At 38.9% G+C, this 27,386-nt stretch overlaps 1 protein-coding gene, 1 long non-coding RNA gene and 1 pseudogene across 2 annotated transcripts in view; 2 read left to right on the plus strand and 1 right to left on the minus strand.

The window, feature by feature from the left end:
• Positions 1-3,604: 3,604 nt before the first annotated feature.
• The window catches only part of LOC132155060 (retinoic acid receptor RXR-gamma-A-like), a 27,435-nt gene continuing 3,653 nt past the window's right edge, over positions 3,605-27,386 (minus strand). The window contains exons 2-10 of the mRNA XM_059563833.1: positions 9,801-10,006; positions 7,303-7,441; positions 6,657-6,836; positions 6,394-6,554; positions 5,391-5,520; positions 5,168-5,300; positions 4,785-4,876; positions 4,214-4,319; positions 3,605-4,079 (exon numbers count right to left, since the gene is read on the minus strand). Of these exons, the coding sequence (XP_059419816.1) occupies positions 3,932-4,079; positions 4,214-4,319; positions 4,785-4,876; positions 5,168-5,300; positions 5,391-5,520; positions 6,394-6,554; positions 6,657-6,836; positions 7,303-7,441; positions 9,801-10,006 (1,295 nt within the window). The 3' untranslated portion in view covers positions 3,605-3,931. The remainder of the gene's footprint in view (positions 4,080-4,213; positions 4,320-4,784; positions 4,877-5,167; positions 5,301-5,390; positions 5,521-6,393; positions 6,555-6,656; positions 6,837-7,302; positions 7,442-9,800; positions 10,007-27,386) is intronic.
• On the plus strand, positions 15,554-17,023 carry LOC132154231 (uncharacterized). The gene is made up of 3 exons (XR_009437116.1): positions 15,554-15,674; positions 16,262-16,373; positions 16,815-17,023. It is a non-coding gene; the product is annotated as an uncharacterized LOC132154231 (long non-coding RNA).
• On the plus strand, positions 20,367-24,392 carry LOC132155338 (uncharacterized protein K02A2.6-like; annotated as a pseudogene).

Genomic DNA, 27,386 nt, shown 5'->3' on the forward strand with positions numbered 1-27,386 from the left:
ACCTCCTGGTATACGCAGACTTGGGATGAGCAATCCTCTAGAGGGTCGGCCACAGTCCTGAACAGCACCAACAACACTTCCGATCATTGGAATTGGCGGAATAGGCTGACCCTTTGTCTCAGCGCAGCGGCTCCAGGACTCGTGCCGCAAATGGCTGTTCGCTGGATCTGGCCATCCAACTGGCGGAGGACCAGCTGGTGGCGTGCTCCGGGGTCGGCGAATCCCTGCAATCTCTCTCTCTCTCTCTCTCATCCCCTACCCCTCTCTCTTCCTCTTCCCCTAGACCCTTTCCAGCTCCACGGACCCGGTTTGCTGTGCCACCGAGTGCCTCCCCCCACTGGAGGACGGGAACTGAGGCTCCAGCCGGGCCCTGAGGCCCCACCCGGCATGTGGGGGCGCCCTATCCGGAGGGGGCTGAAGAAGCTCCTACCGTCTCCTCACGCCCATTCCTTGACACACTTCCTGCCACTAGGGCGGTGGGGAGGCCTGGGCCTGCCTGTTGGCGTTGAGGGGATCCGGGCCATTTCGTGGATCGATGCCCGTTAATGGAGGTGGGGAAGTTGGTCCGGATCCCGGACGACCCACAGGCCGCCCCCGATCAAGCCGGGTTATACCAGATACCTGTGAGTATTAAGTGGGGTACTTATCTGGCTTTGGTGGATTCAGGTTGCAACCAGACCTCCATCCATCAAAGCCTGATACAATCTGGGGCATTGGAATTAGGGCTGCATGGTTAAGGTGAGGTGTGTACACGGGGATATAGTGGAATACCCTGTAGACTACGCAACACGATATCTTGAAGCAGTGTATTCGAAATTGGACTTGACAAAAGGATATTGGCAGATCCCCTTATCTCCCATGTCCAAAGAAAAAACAGCCTTCACCACGCCGTTTGGTTTACACCAATTTGTGACACTTCCTTTTGGGCTGTCTGGGGCCCCGGCCACGTTCTAGCGCCTCGTTTTACCCAGGTGAAGGCTGCCCTGTGTGGCGGGCCGCTCCTGAATTCTCTTAACTTTTCTCTCCCTTTTCTGTTGCAGACTGATGCGTCGGACAGGGGGCTGGGCACTGTCCTGTCCCAGGAGGTGGAGGGGGAGGACCGCCCGGTGCTTTACATTAGCCATAAGCTCTCAAAGAGAGAGACTAAGTAAGGCACCATAGAAAAGGAGTGTTTGGCCATCAGGTGGCCGGTGCTCATCCTGCACTAATACCTCCTGGGGCGGGAGTTCACCCTCTGTTCAGACCACGCACCCCTGCAGTGGCTCCACAGCATGTAGGACACCAACGCGCGAATCACCCATTGGTATCTAGCTTTACAGCCTTATAAGTTCAAGGTGATTCACAGGCCGGGAGTGCAGATGGCTGTGGCTGACTTCCTCTCCAGGAATGGAGGGGGGGTTGGCTTGGTTCAGCGAGGTCTGCGATGGGAGAGAGAGCGGGAAGGACTAACACCCGGGTCTCGTTGCAGTAATGGGCATGGGGAGACGGGATATAAGCCAGTCGAATGCCGACAAGGAGCGAGAGAGCTGAGGACTCATGAGGGACGGAAAGCAGAAAAGCGGAAACTGGAAGCCGGAAATCAGAGAAACGTTGGAAGATAGCGATTGAAAGTGGGTGCATGTGGCGCGATTGTTTTATTTTGTTAATTAAAGTCCTCACGAACCTCAGACAGCTGAAGCTTCTTCCTTCCCACACACAATTTAAATGCATCCTTGCTATAAAAGTAATAAAATAAAATAAAATAATAATATTTGGAGGTGTATATACTGTATTCTCTCAGAAAAAGAGGTACAAAAAATTTTCACTGGAGCTTTACCTTTTCAAAAGGTACAATTTTGTACCTTACCTTATTTATCCCTAAAGGGTACATATATTGGTACCCAAATATTAGCAATTTTAAAAAAGTTGGAACTTGCCCCAGTGACAGCTTTGCACATTTCTTTCTGAGATTGTATGTATAAACCCCCTAAAATAGCCATAAATATATTTAATATTTTGAGTTAATTTATAGTTATATAAACCTCTTTTCATTTCTCTATAAGTATAATGTACTTGAATAATGAAAATACATATAAAGAGTTTGACTTGACTATACAGTGAATATCAACAATCATAATTATTGTTTGGTATCTATGTTTTTGAATGTTATATTCACCGCCATCACTTTGCCCTGTTGATTATCATAAATGTGACAAATGAGGCATGTGACTGAATCAGATGAACTCTTGTGAAACTCTGACATGAAATATTTGCTATTTTGTGAAGTGTCTGTTTAATCAGGAAATCATATAATCACATATCGTTATGACATTTTTATCAAAACACATGGACACATAAAATGCATTTTCAGCTCCATAAATACAATCAGTCTAGACACAAAAAAGAGACAGATGAAAGAAGCACATTTCATTCATGCCTGCTGAGAAACACATTAATGGTGTTCCTTTCCTGCCTGCTCCAGACATTTTACAAGTGCTTTTTAATTGTAGGGGGAAAAATAGCTTCCCATCCAGTGAGTCACAGATTAATTGATTTAGATTTAGAACAATCAGACAGACGCGAATAACAAGACACCTCACTTACATAAAGTTACCGCATGGGGGCTCATAATAGAAACTAAATGGATGTTTTTCATTATCACATCAAATAATTAGTATACATATTTTAGTTGGTTTACGAGATAGTTAAAATGTTTTTATAATCAAACAAATAACTTTCAGAAATCATTCTAAAATACTGAATATTTATTTTCTCTTTTCAGGATCCTTGATAATGAGAAAGTTCAAAACAACAGTTTGAAATATAAATCTTTTGTACCAATATAAATGTTTACTGTCACTTTTGATCAATTTAATGCACTGTTGCCATTAATAACCATATTAATTATTTTTTTTCTTTTCGTTTAAGTACTTTACTTTTGAATGGCAGTGTATTCAAAATATACAAAACAATCCCAAATACAAATAAATATATTGAAATCATACAATTATTATGATATTGAAGTGAAAGTGAAAGTCATGACATTTGCCAAGTATGGTAAGCCATACTCAGAATTGGTGCTCTGCATTTAACCCATCCAAGTGCACACACACAGCAGTGAGTAGTGAACACACCATGAGCACTGGGCAGCTATACATCCAGCGCCCGGGGAGCAACTGGGGGTTCAGTGTCTTGCTCAAGTGCACTTCAGTCATGGGTATTGAGGGTGGAAGAGAGCACTGTTCATTCACTCCCTCCCACCTACAACTCCTGCCAGCAACAAGACTCAAACCGGCGACCTTCTGGTAACTAGTCCAAGTATCTAACCATTAGGCCACAGCTGCACCATTATTGTTTTATAATTAAATACATAAATTAAATATATAAATATATTATATTAGTAATGATTAATATTATAAAGATAAAAAAAATATAAAAAAACAGCAGAGAACTAAATAACAATTTCTTAAAAAAAGAGACCTGTGTTTGAGAGTTTTATTTTACAGCTCTTAGCTGTATGTTTATCTTTTTTTGCTAAATTATTGAATTTAGGTAGAAGTTGTATGTCTCACACCGCATCTCTTCCATTGAAGATCATTCAAAATAACACAACAATAAAACAACATTTTAAATGATTTTTTTTAAATATATTTTTTATTTCCACAATTCTAAACTCATTGCTGGTGACTGTTTATACAGTTTTGCTTTGAATTAAATATTTTCACATTTAGTTTCTGCAGCTATCACAGATGGCAAAATCTATGTACAAAAGAAAGGTTTACAGTACTCTTACAATTTACTTCAACAGTGTCTCTTTCTTTGAAAATACCAATACAAATCGTTTGTGTTTATTTGTCTTTCACATTGTGCTTGGTACAAAATAAGAACTTCTTTTTGTTATAATGTATATTAAGTGTGCGCTGGGGAATATTTACATGCAGTAAGACTTGTGTCATGTGATTTGATGCGGCGCTTCTAGCATCTCCATGAGGAAAGTGTCTATAGGTGTGTCTCCGATAAGTTTGAAGAAGAACAGGTGCTCCAGGCACTTCAGTCCTATGGAGCGCAGAGCGGGCAGACGGAGGAGCAGCTTGGCAAACCTGAGTGAAAAGAGAAAAAGCACTCAGACTCCATCACTACACCTGCATGTGTCTGTCCACACTAGAAATGAGCCAAAGAAGAACAGGAGTGCTGTTGCATCAATAAAATATCAAGGTGGCAGAGCGGGAACTACCTGCCGGGCTGGTCGGGGTTGTTGTGTTTGGTGTAGCCCTCCAGTGAAGCATACACTTTTTCCCGTAATGCCTCGACCTCTGACGGGTTTGACAATCCTTTAGCATCTATAAAAGAAAACCTTTTAAGGGCACTGCCACACACTGACAAGCTGTTGTAAAACACTGAATCAACAAAAGAAGACTAAATCTTGTATATAATTATAATAATCAATAACAATAAAATATAATGCAGTATATTTAATAATCAATAATATAAATGCAACAATAAAATATATAATATTAAATATGAATATCGTTATATTTTATATATCTTTTTAAAAGATCTGTTGCAATGATCAATTATTTTTTATTAAATGCTTCTTACATATCACTTCTCCTAAAATTCTAATGCCCCTATAAATTCTATAAGAATATATTTTAGATTTACTTAAAATATCTTTTTTTTTTATCATTTTGATATAAATAACTGCAATTCCAAAGTGTAACACTTGTTCTATTAATTATAATAATGAATTAGAAGTCAAAGGAGTGTTTAGATTCGATTTATTAGTTGCTCAGGAGAGTCTTTACCGGGGTTAAAGAGGACGATAGCTCTTAGACAGCCCAGCTCCGTCTTGTCCATCTGCATGTCCTTCATCTTAGACACCAGCTCTGTTAATACCCTGCAAACATTATCATGTATTTCGATTGGATTTACAAGGATTCAATTATACAATATAAAAAAATCTAATTGAAATTATCATAAAACTAAAAAAGTTAATTAGACAACGTCATGTTAAAATCCTCATTGAATGGAAAATCTGTACATACATGCACTTGATGCTATGAAATCTTTTATGGTTTGGTATTTTTGTTATAACTTCACACATTGTAACTGTGGCTTAAACGTCCATATCATTTTGGAGGTAGGGTACGTGCATCTAGGAAGGGTTTGAGGAGTGTTGTGACCTGACCTGTCAAATATAGAGCCGACCCCTGCGCTGTGAGCACTGCTGCGGTGGACATGCAGGCCAGTGGCCAAAAGGATCCCATCTTTAACCGTCACAGAACGGTGTGAGAATGAAGCAATGAGCAGCTCGTTCCAACCTAAACACACAAACACACACACACACTGACAATGAGAGTGGCCCGTATATTCTACAAACACAATTAACATCAGAATAGAGGGATCGTGACCTGCTCGCAGCAGGATGACCTGGTCATCCAGAGGAAGGTCAGAGAAGTGCGGGATTCTCTTAGCCCACTCCACAAGAGTAAAGAGCTGCTTGTCTGCAGCCTGGCAGATGTTGGTCACTGGGTCATTTGTCTGAGAATCAAAAATATGTACATATTTATAAGTATCGACCATTGGCAAGAAAATCTAACTAAAAATGACATCTCTCTAATATCCCAGTTTCTTCTTGAGTGCAGTAATTTACTTTAGAGAAAATGGAGAATTTCTGATTTAGTATCCTGCTAATGATATGATAACTTTAGTTCCTAATAATGCACTGTTAATTGAACAGAGATGACATAACTGAATTCAATGATGAACTGCCTTTAACTATCATTTTTTTCATTATTGACAGTTTTCCTAATGAATGTTGTTCAGTTGCTTTGACGCAATGTATTTTGTGTAAAGCGCTATATAAATAAAGGTGACTTTGACTTTGACTGTAACAAATCCTGTTTCTTCATCCTTAAAAAAATATCAATTTCATTGAGAAGATACAATTATTTTTATAAGTACACTATCGTTTGAAAGGCTTTTCGTTCTTTTATTCATCAAGGATGCATTAAATTGATCAAACATGACAGGAAAGAAATTTATAATGTTACAAATTATTTCTTTTTTAAGTAAATGCTGTACTTTTGAACTTTCTTTCCTTCAAAAAATCCCGAAAAAAAGTTTTAGGTTTAGGCAAAAAGGCTGCTTTCAACATTGATAACAATAAGAAATGTTGCTCGAGCATCAAATCAGCAAATTAGAATGATTTCTGAAGCATCATGTGACAATGAAGACTGGAGTAATTGTTATCACAGAGATAAATTACATTTTCTCATATATTAACATAGAATACCGTTATTTTAAAATATATATATTGTGTATATATTATGTCAAATATATATTATATATTTTTTTTTTACAATATTACTGGACATCACATAGCTTTTTGCAGAACTGGAAGAGGTGTCTGACCGAGTTGCCTGTGCTGGACTCAATGTAAGCGTCAGTCTTGGGTTCCACTGCAAGCTCAGCATCCAGGATCTTCTCCACTGGCATTTCCTCATTAAAGCTGCTGCTAGACTCCACCTCATTATCACTCTTTTCCCGACCGCGCTGCCTCTCTTCCTGCACCGCTGTACACACAGAACATTTCTACTACTTCAAACAATAATCCACAAACAAAAAAATCCCTGCACAATTCATTTCTGACTGTCTCTTTCATTTGAGTCACTCACCTTCTCTCTTCATGCCCATGGCTAGACACTTCTGATAGCGGCAGTACTGGCAGCGGTTCCGCTGGCGCTTGTCTATCTGGCAGTCTTTATTTTCTCGACATGTGTATGTAAGGTCTTTCCGGATGGTTCTCTTGAAGAAGCCCTTGCATCCTTCACAGCTGTGAACACCGTAATGTTTCCCTGTAGGTAGATAAAGATGGTATATTATCATATCATTTGATAATAAATTATCTGTCTTCAAAGTGATAGTTCACTCAAAACCTCTGCCATCATTTACTCGCCCTCATGTTATCCCAAACCTGTATGACTTTCTTTCTTCTGGAAAATGAAAGAAGATATTTTGAAAGAAGATGTAAGAAGATATATTGTAACCAAACAGTTTCGGTTTCCACTGAATCCCATAGCATGGACAAATAATACAATGGAAGTCCATAGGAGCAGAAACTTTTGGGTTAAAAACATTTGTCAAAGTATTTTCTTTCAAGTTCCACAGAAGAAAGAAATTCATACAAGTTTGGAATAATATGGGTGGGGGGAGTAACTGATGGCAGCGTTTTAATTTGTTTCTGTGAACTATCCCCCTCAGGCTCCAGGAAGTCATAACTAAACATGTACTTGTGTGCGGGGGCTGTATGAGCGCACTCACCTGAGGATCGGTCTCCACAGATGGCACAGCTGTGTTTGGACAGGGACCCCGGGCTGCTGCAGGAGTAACTGCCCGGTCCCACCAGTCCTGGAGGAGGTTTAATGTCTTCTGAACTGCTAACACTGTTCATAGAGTTCATCTGCAAGGACAGAGAGAGAAACAATCAACAGAATAAGCTTGTGTGTGTGTGGTTTCCCACCACCTGAACAATCAAATTGTTACACAATGAGCACTTCCTTTTTGGATCATGTGACTTGATTCCTTTGAATGTTCCTTTACACCATTTGCATTCACTCTATGTCTGCTCTATTAGACATGTAATGTTTAAGTATACAGTTTTCCAGATGTTAACATGGTTGAAATGCGACATCTGAAACTATGGAATATAGAATTTAGAGTGTTACAATAAATAAAAGTAATAATTACAATGAATGTCCATTGAGCTTGTCTTCACCATTAGATGGCAGCAAACGGTCATACTCAACATGGCAAGTTTTATGAGCGGAACAAGCTCATGTTCAAGAATAGTTCAGATGCTGTTATCGAATTAGACACACATACCCAGAGAAAGATAGTAAGGTCAGGGAATGGAAACTGAAAACAAACCAACTAAACCCTAATGGGCTTTTAAAAACCTGAACTCTTTTGTGCATTTTTTTTTTGTGTGCATTTTTAATGATGCTGGGAGCACTGCAATTGTTCGTGCATATTTTTTAATAATTTTGTCTTTTCCCAAACTTTGCAAAGCAGAAGTATTTAGCTTTCAACTCAACAGTGCACTAATCTCAGCCTTCAAACATAATACACAACAACCAGCTCCTGCCACATAAATGCTGTATAATTAATGTATTCAACAAGCTCGTGAGTTTATTTGAATAGATTTGATAGTTAAAAGTTGGAGTCAGAGCACAAAGCAGAATACAGTCAGACCTGAATGTGAACTTACTAACTGATCTGAGCTTATGCACCTCAGATTTTGAGTGAACATTGCAAAAATTATCCACAAAATAATTATTTTTTCACTCAAAAATGCACTTAAGGTGGTTCCTCTATGATTACAAGTCAATTAAACACTTTTAGTGCTATTAAGCATCACTAGGAACATCCATTACAAGAAGTAAATAGGGTCAGTTTTGATTTCAGGTTGACATAAGCAATCAGAAATGATACATTTGTTTCTTTCAAACAGTAAAGGCAAGTCATCATGCAGTTATATTCACACAAATGTTAATTTTGAGAGAGCGCTATCCTGAAACGGTGAGCCATTCAGTGAGACAGAAAGATGCTCAGAAGGTGATACACAGCAGTCACCATCACGTTCACTCCTTTTAATCTGCTGCCTATAGCCCATATATTATTTAGAGCACTTGGCCCTCACTCACGAGAAGCATTGCTCTATAAAGGCATCCCTACTTTTAGGCAAGACATTCACACATGACGCTATTTACAGCTAATAGTATGGCAGGTTTCCACAGCGTTCTTGAAGTGTCGCATATTGCGCCCGCTGTAGCGCAGGTTCAACGCAATGATATCTTTCTCCATGTGAGCCAAGGTTATACTAGGGTTTTCTGTCGCGCTACATTAGCTCTTTTTAGGCTAGACTAAACTGAATGGGCTGTTCTCCCTTAGGCTGGAAGGAGGCCCTGCAGAGGAAAGGAGAAATGCATTAAAAGAGCTTTCTGCATTTGTCTCGCTGACTCACTCTTGCAGCAAAAGTTTCTCTGATGCATGGAAGATTGGATGTCCCAATATCCCTTCCGTGAAATAGCACAAATGATCCAAAGCAAAGAAAAGAAAAAGACTGTGCTCATTAAACTCAGAGGTGGTAGCTCTCTTTTAGAAAGGATATGAGAATGGACAATATTAAATATGAATAATTTAATGTCATTTTTGCTGTTAAAATCTAGCGGACCTTATGTTGAGACTTGTGATATAAGTACTAGTGTCTAATAGACCAGCCTTTTGGACTCCAAGGCGCCTGGTTTTCAATATTCAATATTCAAAGGCCTCCAATATATTTCAAGTTTTATTTTAATCTATGAGCACTCCTAGTTTCTGTAATATTTTTAAAAAGTAACTACAGTAAATGAAAGTATAAAAGAATTACATTTCGGGGTTTGTTCTTCAGTGTTCCCAGTGTTTTTAACTAATTACTTCAAATGACTTTGCCACCACAAATAAATGACCAAATCAGCATATTAGAATGATTTCTGAAGGATCATGTGACACTGAAGACTGAAGTAGTGATGCAAATAAATGAAGCTTTGCTATCACAGCAATAAATTACATTTTAAAATATATATAAACAGAAAACAGTTCTTCTACATTGTAATAACTTTTCTTTTTTTTTTTTATGTATTTTTATCAAATAAATATAGCCTTGGTAAGCATAAAAGACATCTTTCAAAAACATTTTAAAATCTTAATTATTCCAAATGTTTGCCCCTAGTTGAACCACTTCGACAGACACTCTTTCTCAGTCTTTCTTACTGCTGTACCTGTGGACTGTTGAGCGCTACATAGCCCATGTTGGAGGTAGTGGGCATGGAGGCTGAAGGTGAGCCCAGGGAGGAAGAAGTGATGACTGAGTATGGCGACCCTAGACCGTTGATGATGGAGGGGTGATGGTGGGACACCATGGAGCCGAGAGGAGGCTGGGACGGAGGAGAGCTCAGGTGACCATGTGTTACCTGCAAAGAAGAACCTGAGAACAGAAAGAGGGGATTAGTCTGTATCCACCATCAACAGTAAATGCAACTGGAAATTAATATGAACAGCTTGTACATCTAAATATTTGATTTAAACATATATTTTTTTCAATATTCATATTAAAATATATATTAAAATAAATGCATTAATGATCATTCAGATCTTAAATACATATGAATACGTGGTTGATTCGTTAATGTTTTAGAAATATCTTTTCTCAACTAATCTACTATATAAAGACAGAAAATGTAATGTGACAGTTTGAAATTTTCATGCTAGAAATGCCGTGAGACATCTGGGGGCCATGTCAATGATGGGAGTAATGGTTGGTGGCATTTGCACAGTAGTAGGGGTCAAAAAAGTGACTAGCAGTGACTGCGAGCACTAATGGATCATCACACATCAAATTTCAGGTCTCTCACTCATTGGTCTAAAATGTACACATGTCCATTATTTATACATTATATACATGAATATGCATGAACTGTCTGTAACTTAGCTAATGAAAGGCTACTAGCAGCCAGACGAATAATCAGACAATATTTGGCCATTTTGAGATTAACATACCAGTTCTAACATATTTGTGTATTTTGAGTAAATATTATGTAAAGCGTACATGCAATTTGTCATACTTAAATTATGTGTGTGTGTGTGTGTGTGTGTGTGCTCTTGTTTTTGTGACATATCAGGACTCAACTCTGTATAATGACATGGGTATGACACAGGTATTACAAGGAGAGGGTGACTTATGAGGACATAACCCATGTCCCCATTTTTCAAAATGCTTATAAATCATACAGAATGAGTTTTATTGAGAAAGTAAAAATGCTTGGTTGTTTGTTGGTGAAGGGCGATATAATATACAGTTTGTACAGTATAAAAACCATTACGCCTATGGGATGTCCCCACTTTTCACAAAAACAAACGTCTGTGTGTGTGTGTGTGTATGTTCTCCTCTCAAGCGGTAGAGCATTGCGTTAGCAAGCGCAAGGTTGGGGGTTCGAATCTTAGGGAACACATGTTAGGAGAAAATTGTTAGCTTGAATGCAATGTAAGTCGCTTTGGATAAAAGTGTCTGCTAAATGCATAAATTATATATATATAATATTGTATTTATATAATATAATTGCATAATATCTAGATGCCTGCATTGGTCATTGAAAAACCTGATGTAACACCCTTTCTTTTTGAAAGAGGTTAAAATGGTAGAATGAACAAACAAATCTCTTAAAATAGCAATTTCACTTTAAATATTAAAACCAAATAATCAAGAGGCCTATCATGCAAAGGAGATGCCGTTTTAGACCTTCGCATTTTTCACACCACAATAAATACATATTAATTTTAACATTCATGTTACAATCAGCCACATGCACAAACTCATTCCAAATTCAGCCGAACATCCCAATAAACCATTTTCACTCACGCTCACTGTATTTTAAAGGCATTATTGAGTGGTAGTTTTCCAAAGATGACTTTGTTGTGATGCCTGCTGTTCCTCACACTGAAGTGGCTCTGTGTCTGTGACATGCCCTGTAATGCAGTGGATGACCAGTGGGAACATTGTAAAACCAATCCTCAGCACCCACACTTACTCAAGTGTGCCCTGGCTTGATTCCGGTGCTATTAATGACCTCTAAATGTCACATTCTGATCAGAAGGAACATCTATCCTTGGAAAGCCTGGGTGTGCATGTGCAAAGCCACAGTACTTTATTTAACTTGAATCCTCAAAATACAATTTTAAAAGGTCATCAGAATTTGTGCAAGTTTTCTGAACAGATTTTATGATGAGCCATTTCTGTTTTTAGCCTCAGAAAATTGCTGTAAAGCAGATTTGTTTTTTGAACATCATAACCTTCTATAAAGCTTAACAGATCACTAATGTATATTTAGAAATGAATGTTAACAAAGTTGAATGTTGAAATTTTTTTTTATTAGCAAGTATGGTTTAAATTATTCAAAAGACTTTCACATTTTTAAAGATTTCTATTTCAAATAAATGCTGTCATTTTGATCTTTGTTCATCAAAGATTCCTGAATAAATTTATCATGATTTCCACAAAAATATGATCAGCTGTTTTCAGCATTGTTAAAGGGTTAGTTCACCCAATAATCAAAATTATGTCATTAATAACTTACCCTCATGTCGTTCCAAACCCGTAAGACCTCCGTTCATCTTCAGAACACAGTTTCAGTTATTTTAGATTTAGTCCAAGAGCTCTCAGTCCCTCCATTGAAACTGTGTGTACGGTCTACTGTCCATGTCCAGAAAGTTAAGAAAAACATCATCAAAGTAGTCCATGTGACATCAGAGGGTCAGATTTGGTCCAAAAATAGCAAAAACTATGACTTCATTCAGCATTGTCTTCTCTTCCATGTCTGTTGTGAGAGAGAGTTCAAAACAAAGCAGTTTGTGATATCCGGTTCGCGAATGAATCATTTGATGTAACCGGATCTTTTTTAACCAGTTCACCAAATCGAATTGAATCGTTTTAAACGGTTTGCGTCTCCAATACGCATTAATCCGCAAATGACTTAAGCTGTTAACTTTTTTAATGTGGCTGACACTCCCTCTGAGTTCAAACAAACCAATATCCCGGAGTAATTCATTACTCAAACAGTACACTGACTGAACTGCTGTGAAGAGAGAACTGAAGATAAACACCGAGCCGAGCCAGATAACGAACGAACGATTGACTCATTCTGACCATGGACAGCATACCGTACACACAGTTTCAATGGAGGGACTGAGAGCTCTCGGACTAAATCTAGAATATCTTAAACTGTGTTCCGAAGATGAACGGAGGTTTTACGGGTTTGGAACAACATGAGGGTGAGTTATTAATGACATAATTTTGATTATTGGGTGAACTAACCCTTTAATAAGAAATGTTTCTTGAGCAGCATGTTAGCATGCTTACAGACATGTCATGTGACACTGAAGATTGGAGAAATGGCTGCTTTAATAATATTTAATTTTTTACTGTATTTTTTATAAAATAAATGCAGCCTTTGTTTCTTAAATGGGATGTGGTACTTCTGAATAGAAGTAATCATTTTGTTGATTATTCAGCAAATCTGTATGACAGAATGATAAGCAATAATTTGTTTTGTAGTGGAAATTATGGAAGATCAATAGTCACTTAAAAGGGGTCATATTACGTTGCTAAAAAGAACATTATTTTGTGTATTTGGTGTAATGAATTGTGTTTATGCAGTTTAATGATAAAAAAAACACATCATTTTCCACATACTGTACATTTTTGTTGCTCCTCTATGCCCTGCATTTCTGAAACGTGTCGTTACTTACAAAGCTCAACGGTCTGAAAGACGAGGTATACAGTGATTAGCAGAGATGGGACCAAGTCACACATGTGCAAGTCTCAAGTAAGTCTCAAGTCTTAACCTTCAAGTCTCAAGTAAGTCCCAAGTATTTTTTTCTTGGGCAAGTCAAGTCAAGTCAAGTCACAAGTTATGTCAAGTCAAGTCAAGTCAAGTCCTGTAGTAAGTCAAGTCCAAGTCAAGTCACCTTATTATTGTAATTTTACCTGCAGAATCTGATCTTAATAAAGTTAAAGACAAGATATAAGTAACAGTAAATTAAAATAATTTGGATTTGCATTGTAAATACTCATGTTCAGTAAAATACATCATGGAATCAAACAAAATTGTAACTTCATAAAATTATTTATTTTTCACTTCTGCCAACAGAAATGTTTTACATTTTCAACATTGAGTCCATAAAACAAATAACAGCTAAACATCCAACAGACTCCTCTCTGAACACCCCCCCCCCCTCTCTCTCACTCTCTCAAACGATGTGACGTGACGTGACATTCGGCCAAGTATGGTGACCCATACTCAGAATTCGTGCTCTGCATTTAACCCAACCGAAGTGCACACACACAGAGCAGTGAACACACACACACACACACACACTGTGAACACACACCCGGAGCAGTGGGCAGCCATTTATGCTGCGGCGCCCGGGGAGCAGTTGGGGGTTCAATGCCTTGCTCAAGGGCACCTAAGTCGTGGTATTGAAGGTGGAGAGAGAACTGTACATGCACTCCCCCCACCCACAATTCCTGCCGGCCCGAGACTCGAACTCACAACCTTTCGATTGGGAGTCCGACTCTCTAACCATTAGGCCACAACTTCCCCTCAAACACAGTTTACATACACTGTAAGAAATGATTCTGTGGTCATGTAGATTTTAATTAATGTTTTTGGTTAAAATGTATTCAATATAATTGTGTTTTTGATTTTGATGCAAATATTTAATTACATTTTAAATAAAAATGGTTGGAATAAAATCTACCCATTGTAGTTAAATAAAACTTAAGCATTATATTTATCTAATCCCAAATGGAGAGAATATTGAGTGAATTCAAATTAATGTAATCAGGCTAATTTTAATTGAAAAGCACTTCCTGTCGAAGTGCGCCTTTTTATTTAAAAAATGCATCAGGCCTAGACATTTGAAGACATCAAGAAGACATTTGAAGAGAGTAGGCTACAGACAGTGAATGTTCGTTTTCTTCCACATTGCTCATCTTGCAAAATTTAAGTGGTTGACTTAGGTAAGAAAACTTATTTTGTTATCACTGGGCTAGTAAGAAGAACGCATGTAGTGGTATATTACAATATAAAATCACAGAAAAAGAGACTCGGCAGCAACACAAAGTTGGTTTCTGTTGGAAGTCTATAGTGTAATGTCGTTGCGCTATAATATGAACACAACATTATACATTTTGGAAGAATTCTTATGTATCGAAGTCAAACTTTTATTTTGAAGGATGTGGGTTACCTTTTTCTCTATCATGGTTCCTAGGTCTTTCGCTTGTTAATATCATATCCTCAGTATGTTTTTATGAAATTGCGTAAATAAGTACATTGCGTTTAATTTTAAGGTTCCGTAAAGCGGAATATTTGGGGTTATCGCTGGAAGAGCATCTTATATTTCAGACTGCACTTGACGCAGTTCCGTTGGCTTTACTTCTCGTGTTTGGAGCTCGTCTTCCCGAGGCAGGTAACGTAACTTCTCTCTTTGTTTCACTGTTTTGTTGCAACTTGCAATTGTGAAGTTAACTTAGCTAAATCCACGTGAAGTCAGTCTATTAACAGTGTTACGTTTAAGAGCCGCAATTTTATTTCTCTTCATGCATAAATCTGTTAATTTTAGTGTGGTAATCTTAAATTGGCACAAACTCTCTCATTTTACAGCTAAACCGTACACTAAAAATGTAAACAAATACTCATACTTTGATTAATAATTTGTCTAACATGTTTTTTTTCTCCCACAAAGTTTCAATTATGTCATTAAAATCTTTAGAATTACATCTAACTCTTCCTCATTTACAATTCCAGAATGTATAAATTGGCAAATATTGTGGAAAAGGACTTCAGTACTCAAAGTAGCCTACTAAAAAAGTATTGAATGTTACACAATTTATATGAGAGAGGTTTAAGAGGCTAAGAACTGATGTGATATCTTTGTTGCCTTTGTGTTTCAGATCAATGCAGAATTTCTGTACTGTACTTCTGGTACTGAAATTTATTTCTGTTTTAGACCGTCACACTCCCAAGCTACTGACGCTATTTCGTGCCAAAGATGGAGCACTTGGAAGAAGACTGGAGATCATAATGGAACTGCTGCAGGTACAGTAATTTTCAAAATTAAAAGTAGCTTTGTTCCATAAGATTTCCAAATTATATGAATAAGGACATCAAACTGAATGATAGACAATTGTCCTCCAGAGCTGCTGTACTATTTTAGAAAAGGAAAAAAAAAAAAAGCTCCCAAGAAAACCCTTTTTAACAGGGTTAACCCTTTTTAATACCTCCAATTGCTCACTGTGAATCCTCCGGATAATTCACTGTTGTATTCACACATGGGGTAATTCAGAAATGACACAGACTTTGTACTATAGAGCTGTCCGGGTTAAATCCATTTAATGTCAGATTCGAACATTCTCCTTCAGGTGATGTCTTTATAATTTCAGGCTTGCAGTGCATGTGTGGAAGGGCTGATGGATTATCATGAAATCATAAACAGTACATTTTCTACTTAAAAGCCATTATGAAGCTCTGCCTTGTGGTCTGACGAAGCTTTATACATTAAGTAAAGCAGGCATGTAAAGTACGATCAGAATTGATAGGTGTCATGTGTTTACGTTTCTAAATTAAAGAAACACGCAGTTGTTTTTTTTAATTTTTATTTTATTTTTTTGTGATTGACTTATCAGTTGGTGAATTCCTCCCCAGCACTCTTCGATTGAGAGGACCAGAGAAGTTGTTCTTCGGTATCTTATAGAATACCTTGGAGAACAAGGGGGACATCTTATCAAAGAATTCAACGTAGGTGAACTTAATTTACATTGAACTTAATTCAAGGACCATATTTCCTTAATTCCTCAATTTGGTGCTTGATCTAGATATGTGACCTTTATCTGTAAATTAAATTAATGATCATTTTTTTCAGAATTTCTGTGATCTGAATATTTTTTAGTAATGAATCGTGTAGGTCTTAAATTTACTTTTTTATGGTCTTAAAATGTCTTCAAAAGGTCTAAAATATGACTTATTGTAACTTGCATGAACCCTGTACAAAAACATCAAAATAGAGAAGAAAACAAAACAAAGAACAATTTGACACCAAAGCCTGCAAGAAAATAAAATCTAATAAAATAGATTTATAAGCTATGAAAACAATAATGAATGTTTTTTCTAGTAATGTAATATGCTTGCAATATATTTCTAACAGTTTTATACTAAGACAAAGACAATTTCATGTTGCAGGACACTGAGAACTTGGAGGAACTTGAACAGCTCATAATGGCCATTACTGTGACCCCAAAGCCTGGAGCTTCTACAAGCAACAGCCCAAAGATCATTGGGATCATCATAGAGGGCGTGGAAGTCATCACAGGACTTGGAGATATTGCAAGGGCTTGCTCTGTCCTCCTTGGCTTGACCTATGCGCTGAATCTAGATTATCCCAGACAGCCGAAGTATACCTTTGAGGTGTTCCAAAAAAATTTCTTGGAACTGGATGATTCAAAGCTTTCAAACAAAGTCCAGTCCCTCAAGAGCAAACTTCAGGCTTGAAATGCACATTTGAAAGTGCTATGTTTGTAAGTTGGCACTGATTTGTCCCAAAAATGTCGTACATTTCAATTGTTTTAAATTCAAAGTACAAATGTATTTAACTCTGTTCAATTTGCACTTTTATTATTTATGTTTTGGCAAATGCCATTATGGAGTACTTTTCTTTAAGATCTTTATTGCTCCTTTTTTTTTTTCCTTTAAGTTGAAGTCAGCATTTTGTCCTTTTCAAAGTTCTGCAAAAGTTTGATACGCGTGAGCAAACTTCTGGCTTGAAAATGAGACTGTGGTTGCAGTGTACATGTTTTGCTACACAATGTTTAGCTTCTACAGAGCTTGGGAATTGCACATCTGAAAGTGTTATGTTTGTAAGTTAGCACTGATTTGGACTCTTATCCCACGAATGTCAGTGAGATTTCTAGTTCAAAGTACGAAATGTTTATTACTCTGTACAAATTACACTTTTCTGCTTTTTTTTTGGTACATGCACCTCTGGAGGATTTTCCATTAAGATCATTATTGACCCAATTTAGTGGGGTGTGAGGTGAGAAAGCATGGAAACAGGTTTATGGACACATCACCATTCTGTATGTCATTTATTTTTTGTTTTTACAAAATAGTTTAAAGTCAGCTTTCTGTCCTTTTCAAATGTCTGGTTTGAAATGCAAGATCCAACTTCTGGCTTGAAATGAGACTGTGGTTGCAGTGTACAATGATTTGCTACAATGTGTCTAAAGCACAAAAGTGAATTGTTAATAAAATTCTTATTTGAGTATTTAAGTTTCGTACTTTCTGGGCCATATTATTCATAAGAAAGGAATATTTAGATTTAATTCATTGCATTGATTAAATTCAAATCAATGTGCAGATTAATGTAGATGATGATTACTCAATTATGATATGTAGAATCAAATTAATTTTTATTAGTACTATTTACACATTAGGGAGTTTATCCTTTTCAAAACAACTCAATATTTATGTTTAGGTTATACTTAATTCTGTGCTGTTTTCTATTCAAATCTACTCATATTAAATGAATAACTATTAAGGGTCTCATTTAATTAATATTAACTCAATACCAAACCTTGTGAAATTTAATTAATACTATTGTTTGTAATCTGTTGCCTCATTTTTATTGAGTAGATATGGTGTATTTTTTCTTACAGTGTACAACATTAAACTTTCTTACATTTCTCCTCTCTCTCTCTCTCAAGTTCAAGTTCAAGTTGCTTTATTGGCATGACATTTGAGTTACAGTATTGCCAAATTTAGCATTTAGATACAGAATAAAATATGATTACAATAAAATACAATAAAAATAGCAGCAGCAGATAATATTTCTAATATTAATAATAGTAATTATATAGAATTAAGAATATAAAATAAAACAGTTGAATACAATAAATGATCCCTTTCGTATGGTGTGTATGGTGTATAAATATTTAGCAGCTATTGTGACTGCCGTCTCATTCTCTCCAAGTATATAGAGTAGTTTCTCCGAGTCATTTAGAGACAAGAATGAAGGATTCAAAGCTTCAAACTGTGGGAAGAATGTTTCTCTTGTAGTGCTGTATTTGGGACAGACAAGAAGGAAGTGTTTCTCATCCTCTGTTTGATTCAGCTCACAGTGTTTGCCTCTCTTCTCTCGGTAGCCAGGATCTTTTATGTCTACCAATCTCTATTTCCAAATCATGATCACGGAGTCAATATTTTGAAAGGATTTGTCTTTCTTTTAATTGCTTGAGTGATAAGTAATTTGCCAGTTTTGTGGTTCTGTTTAGGGCCGAATAACACTGGAGTTTGGTTTGGAGCTCAAATTCATTTTTTTCATTTTTCATCATAATTATACTTCAGCTTTTTGTCAACACTCTCTCTCTCTCTCTCTCTCTCTCTCACACACACACACACACACACACACACACACACACAATCTCTCTCTCAGAGTACATCCGTAAGTCATTACCTCTATTACAAGGTATTGCACTTGCAAAATATAAGATTCGAGAGTCTTGTCTGCAAGCCGAGCACGATGTGGCCTATCCCACCATGTATGCGCCACCGGTATGCGCGCTCATAATGGAAGCAACGCGGTCGCGACGCACACGCGGTGCGACACGCTCGACGCCTCAGGGGCGCAACTGCCCGAGCGCTTTGGAAACAACGAGAAAGCGGCGCGACTAGCGATTTCCACGCGTTTTTAGGCGCGAATTATTGACGACAAAAGCGATGACCCTCAGTACCCCTCAACCTGAGATGTTGATGTGATGTCTGATCTAAGTGGGCGTGGTCTGCGTAAGGTAGAGAGGGCATGACTGATGATGTCATGACATGACAACGCAATTCTCAGCCTGCGCTCCAGCTGAGTAATCAATTTTATTTTTTTAAAATAATTTATATATTTTATATTCAAACTGAAAACATAATGTGATTAACACTCAAGTCATTCAAGTCATCCTGTCTCAAGTCAAGTCAAGTCCCGAGTCTTTAACTTCCAAGTCCGAGTCAAGTCTCAAGTATTTTATTTTTTGTCAAGTCAAGTCACAAGTCTTAAAAATAGCGACTTGAGTCGACTCGAGTCCAAGTCACCAAGTCCCAAGTCCCCATGTCTGGTGATTAGCCATCTATCCAGTGCATTGTGATTAGCCGAATACCTCAAGGGTGTGATGGAAATGTTATGCCCCTTACCATACTGTATCGTCTTGTCCCGGCGTGACAAGACAAAACCAATAAAACCCATTACAAACAAGGCATTTGTTGCATCCAGCAGGAACGCGCTGTGTAAACATAAAACCATGTCTGCATTTGTGATCATAGAAACGACAAGAGCTACTCTACAGTACACTGCTCAAAACTCGCATTTGCATCATCAGTGGCAAATTCTTTAAATATTAAAATGTACTTACAGACTGTGAGTCAGAAGTGCCAGACTATCCTTGCAAAGTTGGAACTGCCCCACTTTATAGAAACAGACACAGACATTGTAGGCTACTTGTGATGTATTTTGGTTAATTCAATATTACCGGTTGCCACTGGAGGGCGCTCCAGGTTTGTTGTTGTTGAGCTGATGCTGACAAGCAATAAATGAAGAACAAGTTGCTTCCCTCTACTCTCCGTATGTCACGTTTGTTCCCGAAAGAAGTAAATATAATTAGTGTTATACTAGCATATTGATGCAGACATAACATAAATTGGCGACGAGCACAAAGTTCCCACTGCCATTATCAAGCTGGCGATCAAGTGTACAGCATGGCTGCAATCATCGGACATGTTGAAGCATTCGATGAAGCGAGGGAACAATGGTCCACGTATGTAGAAAGATTTGGGCATTTTGTGGAGGCGAATGACATCAGTAATGAGAAAAAAGTATCAGTGTTTCTCAGTGTTATGGGGGCACCAACATACGGACTGTTACGCAGTCTCATCGCACCAGCTAAACCTGGGGCTATGGATTACAATGACATTGTGAGCACATTGCAAGCACATTTTACCCCCAAGCCCATTGTAATTGCGGAGAGATTTCGATTTCACAAACGAAATCAAGCAGAGGGTGAGAGTATCGCTCAATACATGGCTGTGTTGAAGAGATTAGCGGAGAACTGTGAGTTTGGCGATAATTTGAATGACGCGCTGCGGGACAGACTGGTGTGCGGGTTGAGTAGCGAGTCAATACAAAGGAAGTTGTTGACAGAAATGACTCTCACGTACCAAAAGGCTGTGGACATAGCGATGTCAATGGAAGCTGTGTCTAGGGAATCACAGCACTTGAGTAACGCATTGAAAGTTAATGCAATGTCCCTATCATCAGCGTCGTCCAGAGAGAAATGTTACCGGTGTGGGAAGTCCAATCACATGGAAAGTGAATGTTTCTATAAGGAACAACAGTGTCACAATTGTGCCAGGAGAGGTCACATTTCACGGATGTGTAAAAGTAAGAAAATGGGTGACAAAGGACCTAAAACTGCAGTCAAGGGGAAATTCATGAAAAATAAGGATCAGATGAAGAAAAGACGAATTCATAAGATGGATGTTAATGTGGAAAGTGACGATGACACAACCTCAGATACTGATGCTGAGTTGACACTGCACAAAGTGACAGCAGTACTTGATGATACTTCACGAGTGAATAAAATGCAAAACTCAACGAGTTTAATGTCATCAGTGATGAAAGTGAAACCTAAAATTGAAGGGCTGCCGATAGACATGGAAGTGGATACGGGAGCAGCGGTTTCTCTCATTTCAAGTGAACTGTACAGAGCTAAGCTGAGCCATATTCGATTGCACCACACAAGTATTGTACTTAAGACTTACAAGGGTGAAGTAATTTCTCCAGAGGGTGTCATCAAGGTGCGCGTGAAGTTGAACAAACAAAGTGCTCGACTACCCCTGTATGTAGTAAAAGGTGATACGGCGCCACTTTTTGGGCGAGAATGGCTCCGTAGAATTCGTCTTAACTGGCGTGAAATTAAAACGGTGAGAGCAGTACACCAGACAAATGAAAAGACTCTGGATTCTCTCCTAAAAAAATATGCAAAAGTGTTCAGTGATGACTTGGGAACATTCAATGGATTTGAAGCGACCTTAAATCTGAAACCATGACATCAGCCAAAATTCTTCCAAGCACGTGTGGTGCCATATGCAATCAGACCTAAGGTGGAAGCAGAGTTAGACCACCTAGTGAAGCAAGGAATTATTTCACCTGTTCGGTTCAGTGAATGGGCAACCCCCATCGTGCCAGTAGTCAAGAAGGGTGGCAACGTGAGAATTTGCGGAGACTTCAAAATAACCGTAAACCCAGCACTTTGTGTGGAACATTATCCGTTACCACGGATTGAGGATTTATTCGCATCATTGGCCGGAGGGCAGCGATTTAGCAAGCTAGATCTATCGCACGCTTACCTGCAAGTGCCAGTTAATGTGAACTCCCGCAAATACCTCACGATAACTACTCACAAGGGCATGTTTTCGTATAATAGATTACCTTTTGGAATAACATCGGCACCTTCCATATTCCAAAGGGGGATGGAGCAAGTACTTCAGGGGCTACCATACGTGCATTGTTTCCTGGACGATATCCTGGTCACAGGAAAAGATGATGTTCATCACCTGGCAAACCTTGAAGCAGTACTGAGTCGGCTGGAGAAGTTTGGCCTTCGTGTGAAACCAGAGAAAAGCGAGTTTTTCAAGAGTTCGCTGGAGTATCTGGGACATGTGATTGACGCAGCAGGACTCCACAAGTCTCCAGACAAGCTGCGTGCTATTGCAGAGGCACCAGTTCCAGTTAATGTTAGCCAGCTTCGATCTTTTCTGGGACTGATAAATTATTATGCAAGATTTGTTCCGAATCTAGCCACAATTCTTCATCCATTAAATGCAATGCTGCATAAGGACATTAAATGGAACTGGGCTCCGGAGTGTGAGAAATCTTTCCAGGGGGCCAAAGCTAAATTGTTGACTCCGAGTGTGCTCACCCACTATGATCAAAGACTCCCAGTTCGTTTGGCTTGTGATGCTTCACCCTACGGGGTAGGAGCTGTGCTCTCCCATGTGATGCCTGACGGTCAGGAGAGACCGATAGCGTTTGCGTCTCGAACTTTGAGCAAGTCGGAGCAGAACTATGCACAGCTAGAACGTGAAGCACTAGGAATCATTTTTGGAGTCAGAAAATTCCATACTTACCTTTACGGACGCCATTTTACCTTATTGACTGACCACCGTCCACTTACTACCATCCTCAGCCCTAGTAAAGCCACTCCATCCATGGCTGCTGCGAGACTCCAGAGGTGGGCTCTTTTACTTGCAGCACACAATTACACAATCCAGTATAAAAGTGGCAGCGACCATGGAAACGCTGATGGATTATCCCGTTTGCCATTGCCTGTGTTGCACAAGGACAAAAAGGATTCAGTGGATACTTACCTCATTAACCACGTGGAAGCTCTACCGGTGTGTAGTGCAGACATTCGCAAAGGAACCAGAGCAGACCCTGTTCTTTCTCGTGTGGTGGAGATGGTGTCCTCGGGGCAGTTTCCATCCACCAAGGACTCTGATAATGCATTGACACCATTCATCATCAGAAAAGGGGAGCTATCTTTAATGCAGGACTGTTTAATGTGGGGACAGAGAGTTATTGTTCCACCCAACCTTAGACAAAGAGTCTTGGAGGATTTGCATGTGGGACACCCAGGTGTAGTGAAAATGAAAGCGCTAGCACGAAGCTACATCTGGTGGCCCAGTATTGACTCACAAATTGAAGAGAAATCCAAAACCTGCTTGTCATGCCAGAAAAACCAGAAATCTCCCTGCCTCTCACCTTTACATCCTTGGCCATGGCCAGGAGCTCCTTGGCAGCGTATTCACATCGACTTTGCTGGTCCATTTGAGGGGCGGATGTTCCTGGTGGTTGTCGATGCTCACTCAAAATGGCCAGAAGTTCACGTGATGGATTCCACAACATCATCTAAGACCATTCAAGTATTGAGAGGCTTATTCAGTCGTTATGGCATACCTGAAACTCTGGTAAGCGACAATGGCCCACAACTGACATCAGATGAGTTTGGCTCTTTTCTAAAAGCGAATGGAGTGAAACATGTGCGCTCTGCCCCATTCCACCCCGCCACAAATGGGCTAGCGGAGCGTTTTGTGCAGACATTTAAACGTTCTCTGAAAGCTTACAAAGAGCCAATATCATTGCAGCAGAGACTGGATGCCTTCTTGCTACAGTACAGAAATACCCCACACAGCACAACCAGAGAAACTCCTGCTATGTTGTTCTTACATCGCAGATTGCGAACACGCCTGGATTTACTGAAACCTAGTGTGGCTAATGTTGTTGATCAGGCACAGAAGACCCAGTGTTCTTACCGGTCTGTTCACTCCAAACACAGAGAGTTTGATGTCGGTGACTCAGTGCTGGTTCGGGATTATCGACGCGGAGAGGAAAAGTGGAAAACTGGTACTGTTTCCTCTCAGACAGGACCAGTGTCCTATACTGTGGAGGTGGGAAATTCGCAAATCTGGAAAAGACATACTGATCAGATGTTAGGCTGTCATCCGGAAATTTCCGAGGCCACAGAATTACCTCAATCAGTGGACATTCCGCCGCAGATACCAGACAATGCTGGACAGCAATTGTCTTCGCCGGTCAGTGAAACAAATATGGGTGCTTCAGACCAAGGTGAAACAAAGCTCTCGGAATTATCCAATATTTCTTCTCAAGGTGTTAGGAGGTTTCCTGTTCGGGTCCGCAAACCACCTAACAGACTCAATTTGTAAAGTGTTCTTGAGTAGAGACATTTAAGGTTTGGGCAATTCAAAAGGAAAATATATATATATAAGACTATGTTAGATCTGTGTTGTATACCTCATAACTGAGTTTGCATTCATCTGAAGTGACACCAACTAACAGTGTTCAGTTACATAAGTGTTAACGTTACTGTCATACGTTATGTTGAATTCCTGTGTTTTGATAATTTGGGAGATATGGGAATTTGATTAAGAGGGGAGAAATTGTGATGTATTTTGGTTAATTCAATATTACCGGTTGCCACTGGAGGGCGCTCCAGGTTTGTTGTTGTTGAGCTGATGCTGACAAGCAATAAATGAAGAACAAGTTGTTTCCCTCTACTCTCCGTATGTCACGTTTGTTCCCGAAAGAAGTAAATATAATTAGTGTTATACTAGCATATTGATGCAGACATAACACTACTCTCACAGTAAACAGTCCTCGTCCTCTGTAAAATGTGCTGCACACATCTGAATATTTGGGTTGAACTTTTCTGGAACAGTGTTGTAAATACGACTTAACCACTGATTTCTAGTTGTGTCCTCTTTTGGAAGGCCAAATAAAGTAGCTTCTCTTTCACGACGAAACAAACAAATAAACAGACTGCATTTATATAGCACTTTCAACAGACACATGGCCATCCAAAGCGCTTTACAAGTTGCCTCACATTCACACACCGACGGCAGTGGTATCAGCCATGCAAGGTACCATCCAGCTCATCGGGAGCAGATGGGGTTAGGTGTCTTGCACAAGGAGACCTTGACACTTGGAGCCGGGGATTGAACAACCAACCTCCTGGTTTGTAAACAACCTACATGAACCACTGAGCCACTGCCACCCCTACAACATCTCCACAACATCTCCACAACATTATGCAAATCTTCCAACATCATGAATTAGACATGTTGGGGTGTGATAGAATGAGTCGTTTTAGGTAGTTAGGAGTGGCTGACTCCTAATTTTCATAAAGAATATCCCTTTGGATTTGAGACTTAGTCTTTTTAACTATACATATCTTCTTCATGCACCAAGAGCTTGTAGCACTCCAAAGAGAAAGGGAAAATTTAAATGGCATCATATGACCATTTAATCATTCAAATATTCAACAACACCATGTAAAGTCACATGTGACTGCCATTGCTTTTCTTTTTTTATTCTTCAACAGGATTGTGGAGTATACATTTGTCTAAGAAGTGTATTGTTAGTACAATTAAACTTAGTGTGGATTTATAATGGACTATGTATAGAAGTTCATCTATATAATGTTAAGGAGCCTAAGAAGGCTTTTACACTGGGCTCGTTTGCTGCAGTCCGAGCCCGAGTGTGATTGTTCCCGGCGCTGCCTGCAACGTTGGTCTGCTTTCACACTCAATAGTTGTAACGAACCCAGGTGCGTTTGCAGTCACCTTACTTCATTGCAAATGCACACGGAATTCGCATGGAGAACACAACGAGACTGAGCATAGTTGTAATTTTTTTGATATTTTGGTGCTATTATGCACAGCATGATAATTAATTGTAATTATTTAATTTTAATTAATCTAATTTTGACTTTAAGGAGTGTGTGGAATCAACCTCAGCTCTCTCATGTGTTGAGGAAACAATGATATCAACAGTGTTATGCATGCGCGGGATACTTTACTTCCTGAACAAGTGCGCACCCGAGTCCGTGTTGCTTGCACATTCACGCGAACCGCGCCACAGATTGAGAGCAACCGAACTCAGACCACCTTCTCCAGGTAGTCTCGGGTTCGGTACCTCAGTGTGCACCAGGGTCCGATGACAGCATTTACATTAGCGATTTTTCATGCGAACCGTGCCCCGTTTCGCACAAAACTGCCAGTGTGAAAGCCCCCTAGGAAAATGAATTAATCTCAAAGAAGACTCTTTGGGAGTGCTTATCATGAAAATGTAAAATATAACTGTAATTAGGCTGAAAACTAATCTGAAATTCAGGTTAGTCCCCCAAAATCATTTGAAATTGCATGGAAACAAACCTTGAGATGATTGTATAGTGTTTAAACCAAAACACCTAGACTTCTATCTCAAAAAAAGGAAACCTTGACTTTAGGACAGAGAACATTTTGTCTTATTAGCGTTTAGCAAAGCCTTGTTTAAGAACATGAAGAAAATCGTGGTTATTTGATTGTACTCCCTGCCTTGGACATAAAACATTTCAGGACTGCCACTTTACAAAGAGAGAAGAATTTCATCAGTCAAAATTGAACTACTTTTTACAACCAGATCACAGAAAACGTAACTATCCCCTAAATCTGTCAGTGAGATATAAACAGATCATATACAAATCTACTAATGATGAGACTGCAAATTGAGCAACAAAATGTACCAATGAGATCCTAAATCGAGTTACAAATTGCCATTATTGTTCTGTTTTGGTACCGCCATGACCTGCTTTGCAATTTTGACAAACTGCAGTCAGTTAATTTATCTGTTCATCTTTTCAGGAAGATAGATATACACACTATGCTGGAACCTAAAGTATGTTCTCCTGGTAAATAAGGGGGTGAGGCTGGATTGAACAATCAGCCCGGGGATGTGTGGCGGACTGATGCTGGATTACCTACTCAGATTAAAGAGATTATCATCCCGTGGCTCACAGGGGAACTGCTTTATTGATGCAAGCCCAAAATCTGATAATAAGGTTAAGTTCTAAATGTCAGAGAAGGAATGTGTGTTGATTTGGCTTTTGTGGTAGTGTTTAATAAATCATCCTGAATGACAAGATCTAAAAAAAAAAAAAAACCTTCACATTCTCAATGGAAAGTTCTTTGTTTTATTCAGCAGATTTTTCAGTGTAAAATTATAATAGATAATACAGAGAGCAATATAAATTAGTAAGTAAAGAAGCTGTATACATTCTATCTAGGAATAACCTTGGACCAGAAGTGACACAACCAAGAGCATGGATCTGGAACATGGTTTGTCTCTGAAACTGTCCTTAGGAGAGACTGTCATAACTGGGG

Source organism: Carassius carassius, chromosome 12 (genome assembly GCF_963082965.1).
Source record: "Carassius carassius chromosome 12, fCarCar2.1, whole genome shotgun sequence".
NCBI lineage: Eukaryota > Metazoa > Chordata > Actinopteri > Cypriniformes > Cyprinidae > Carassius > Carassius carassius.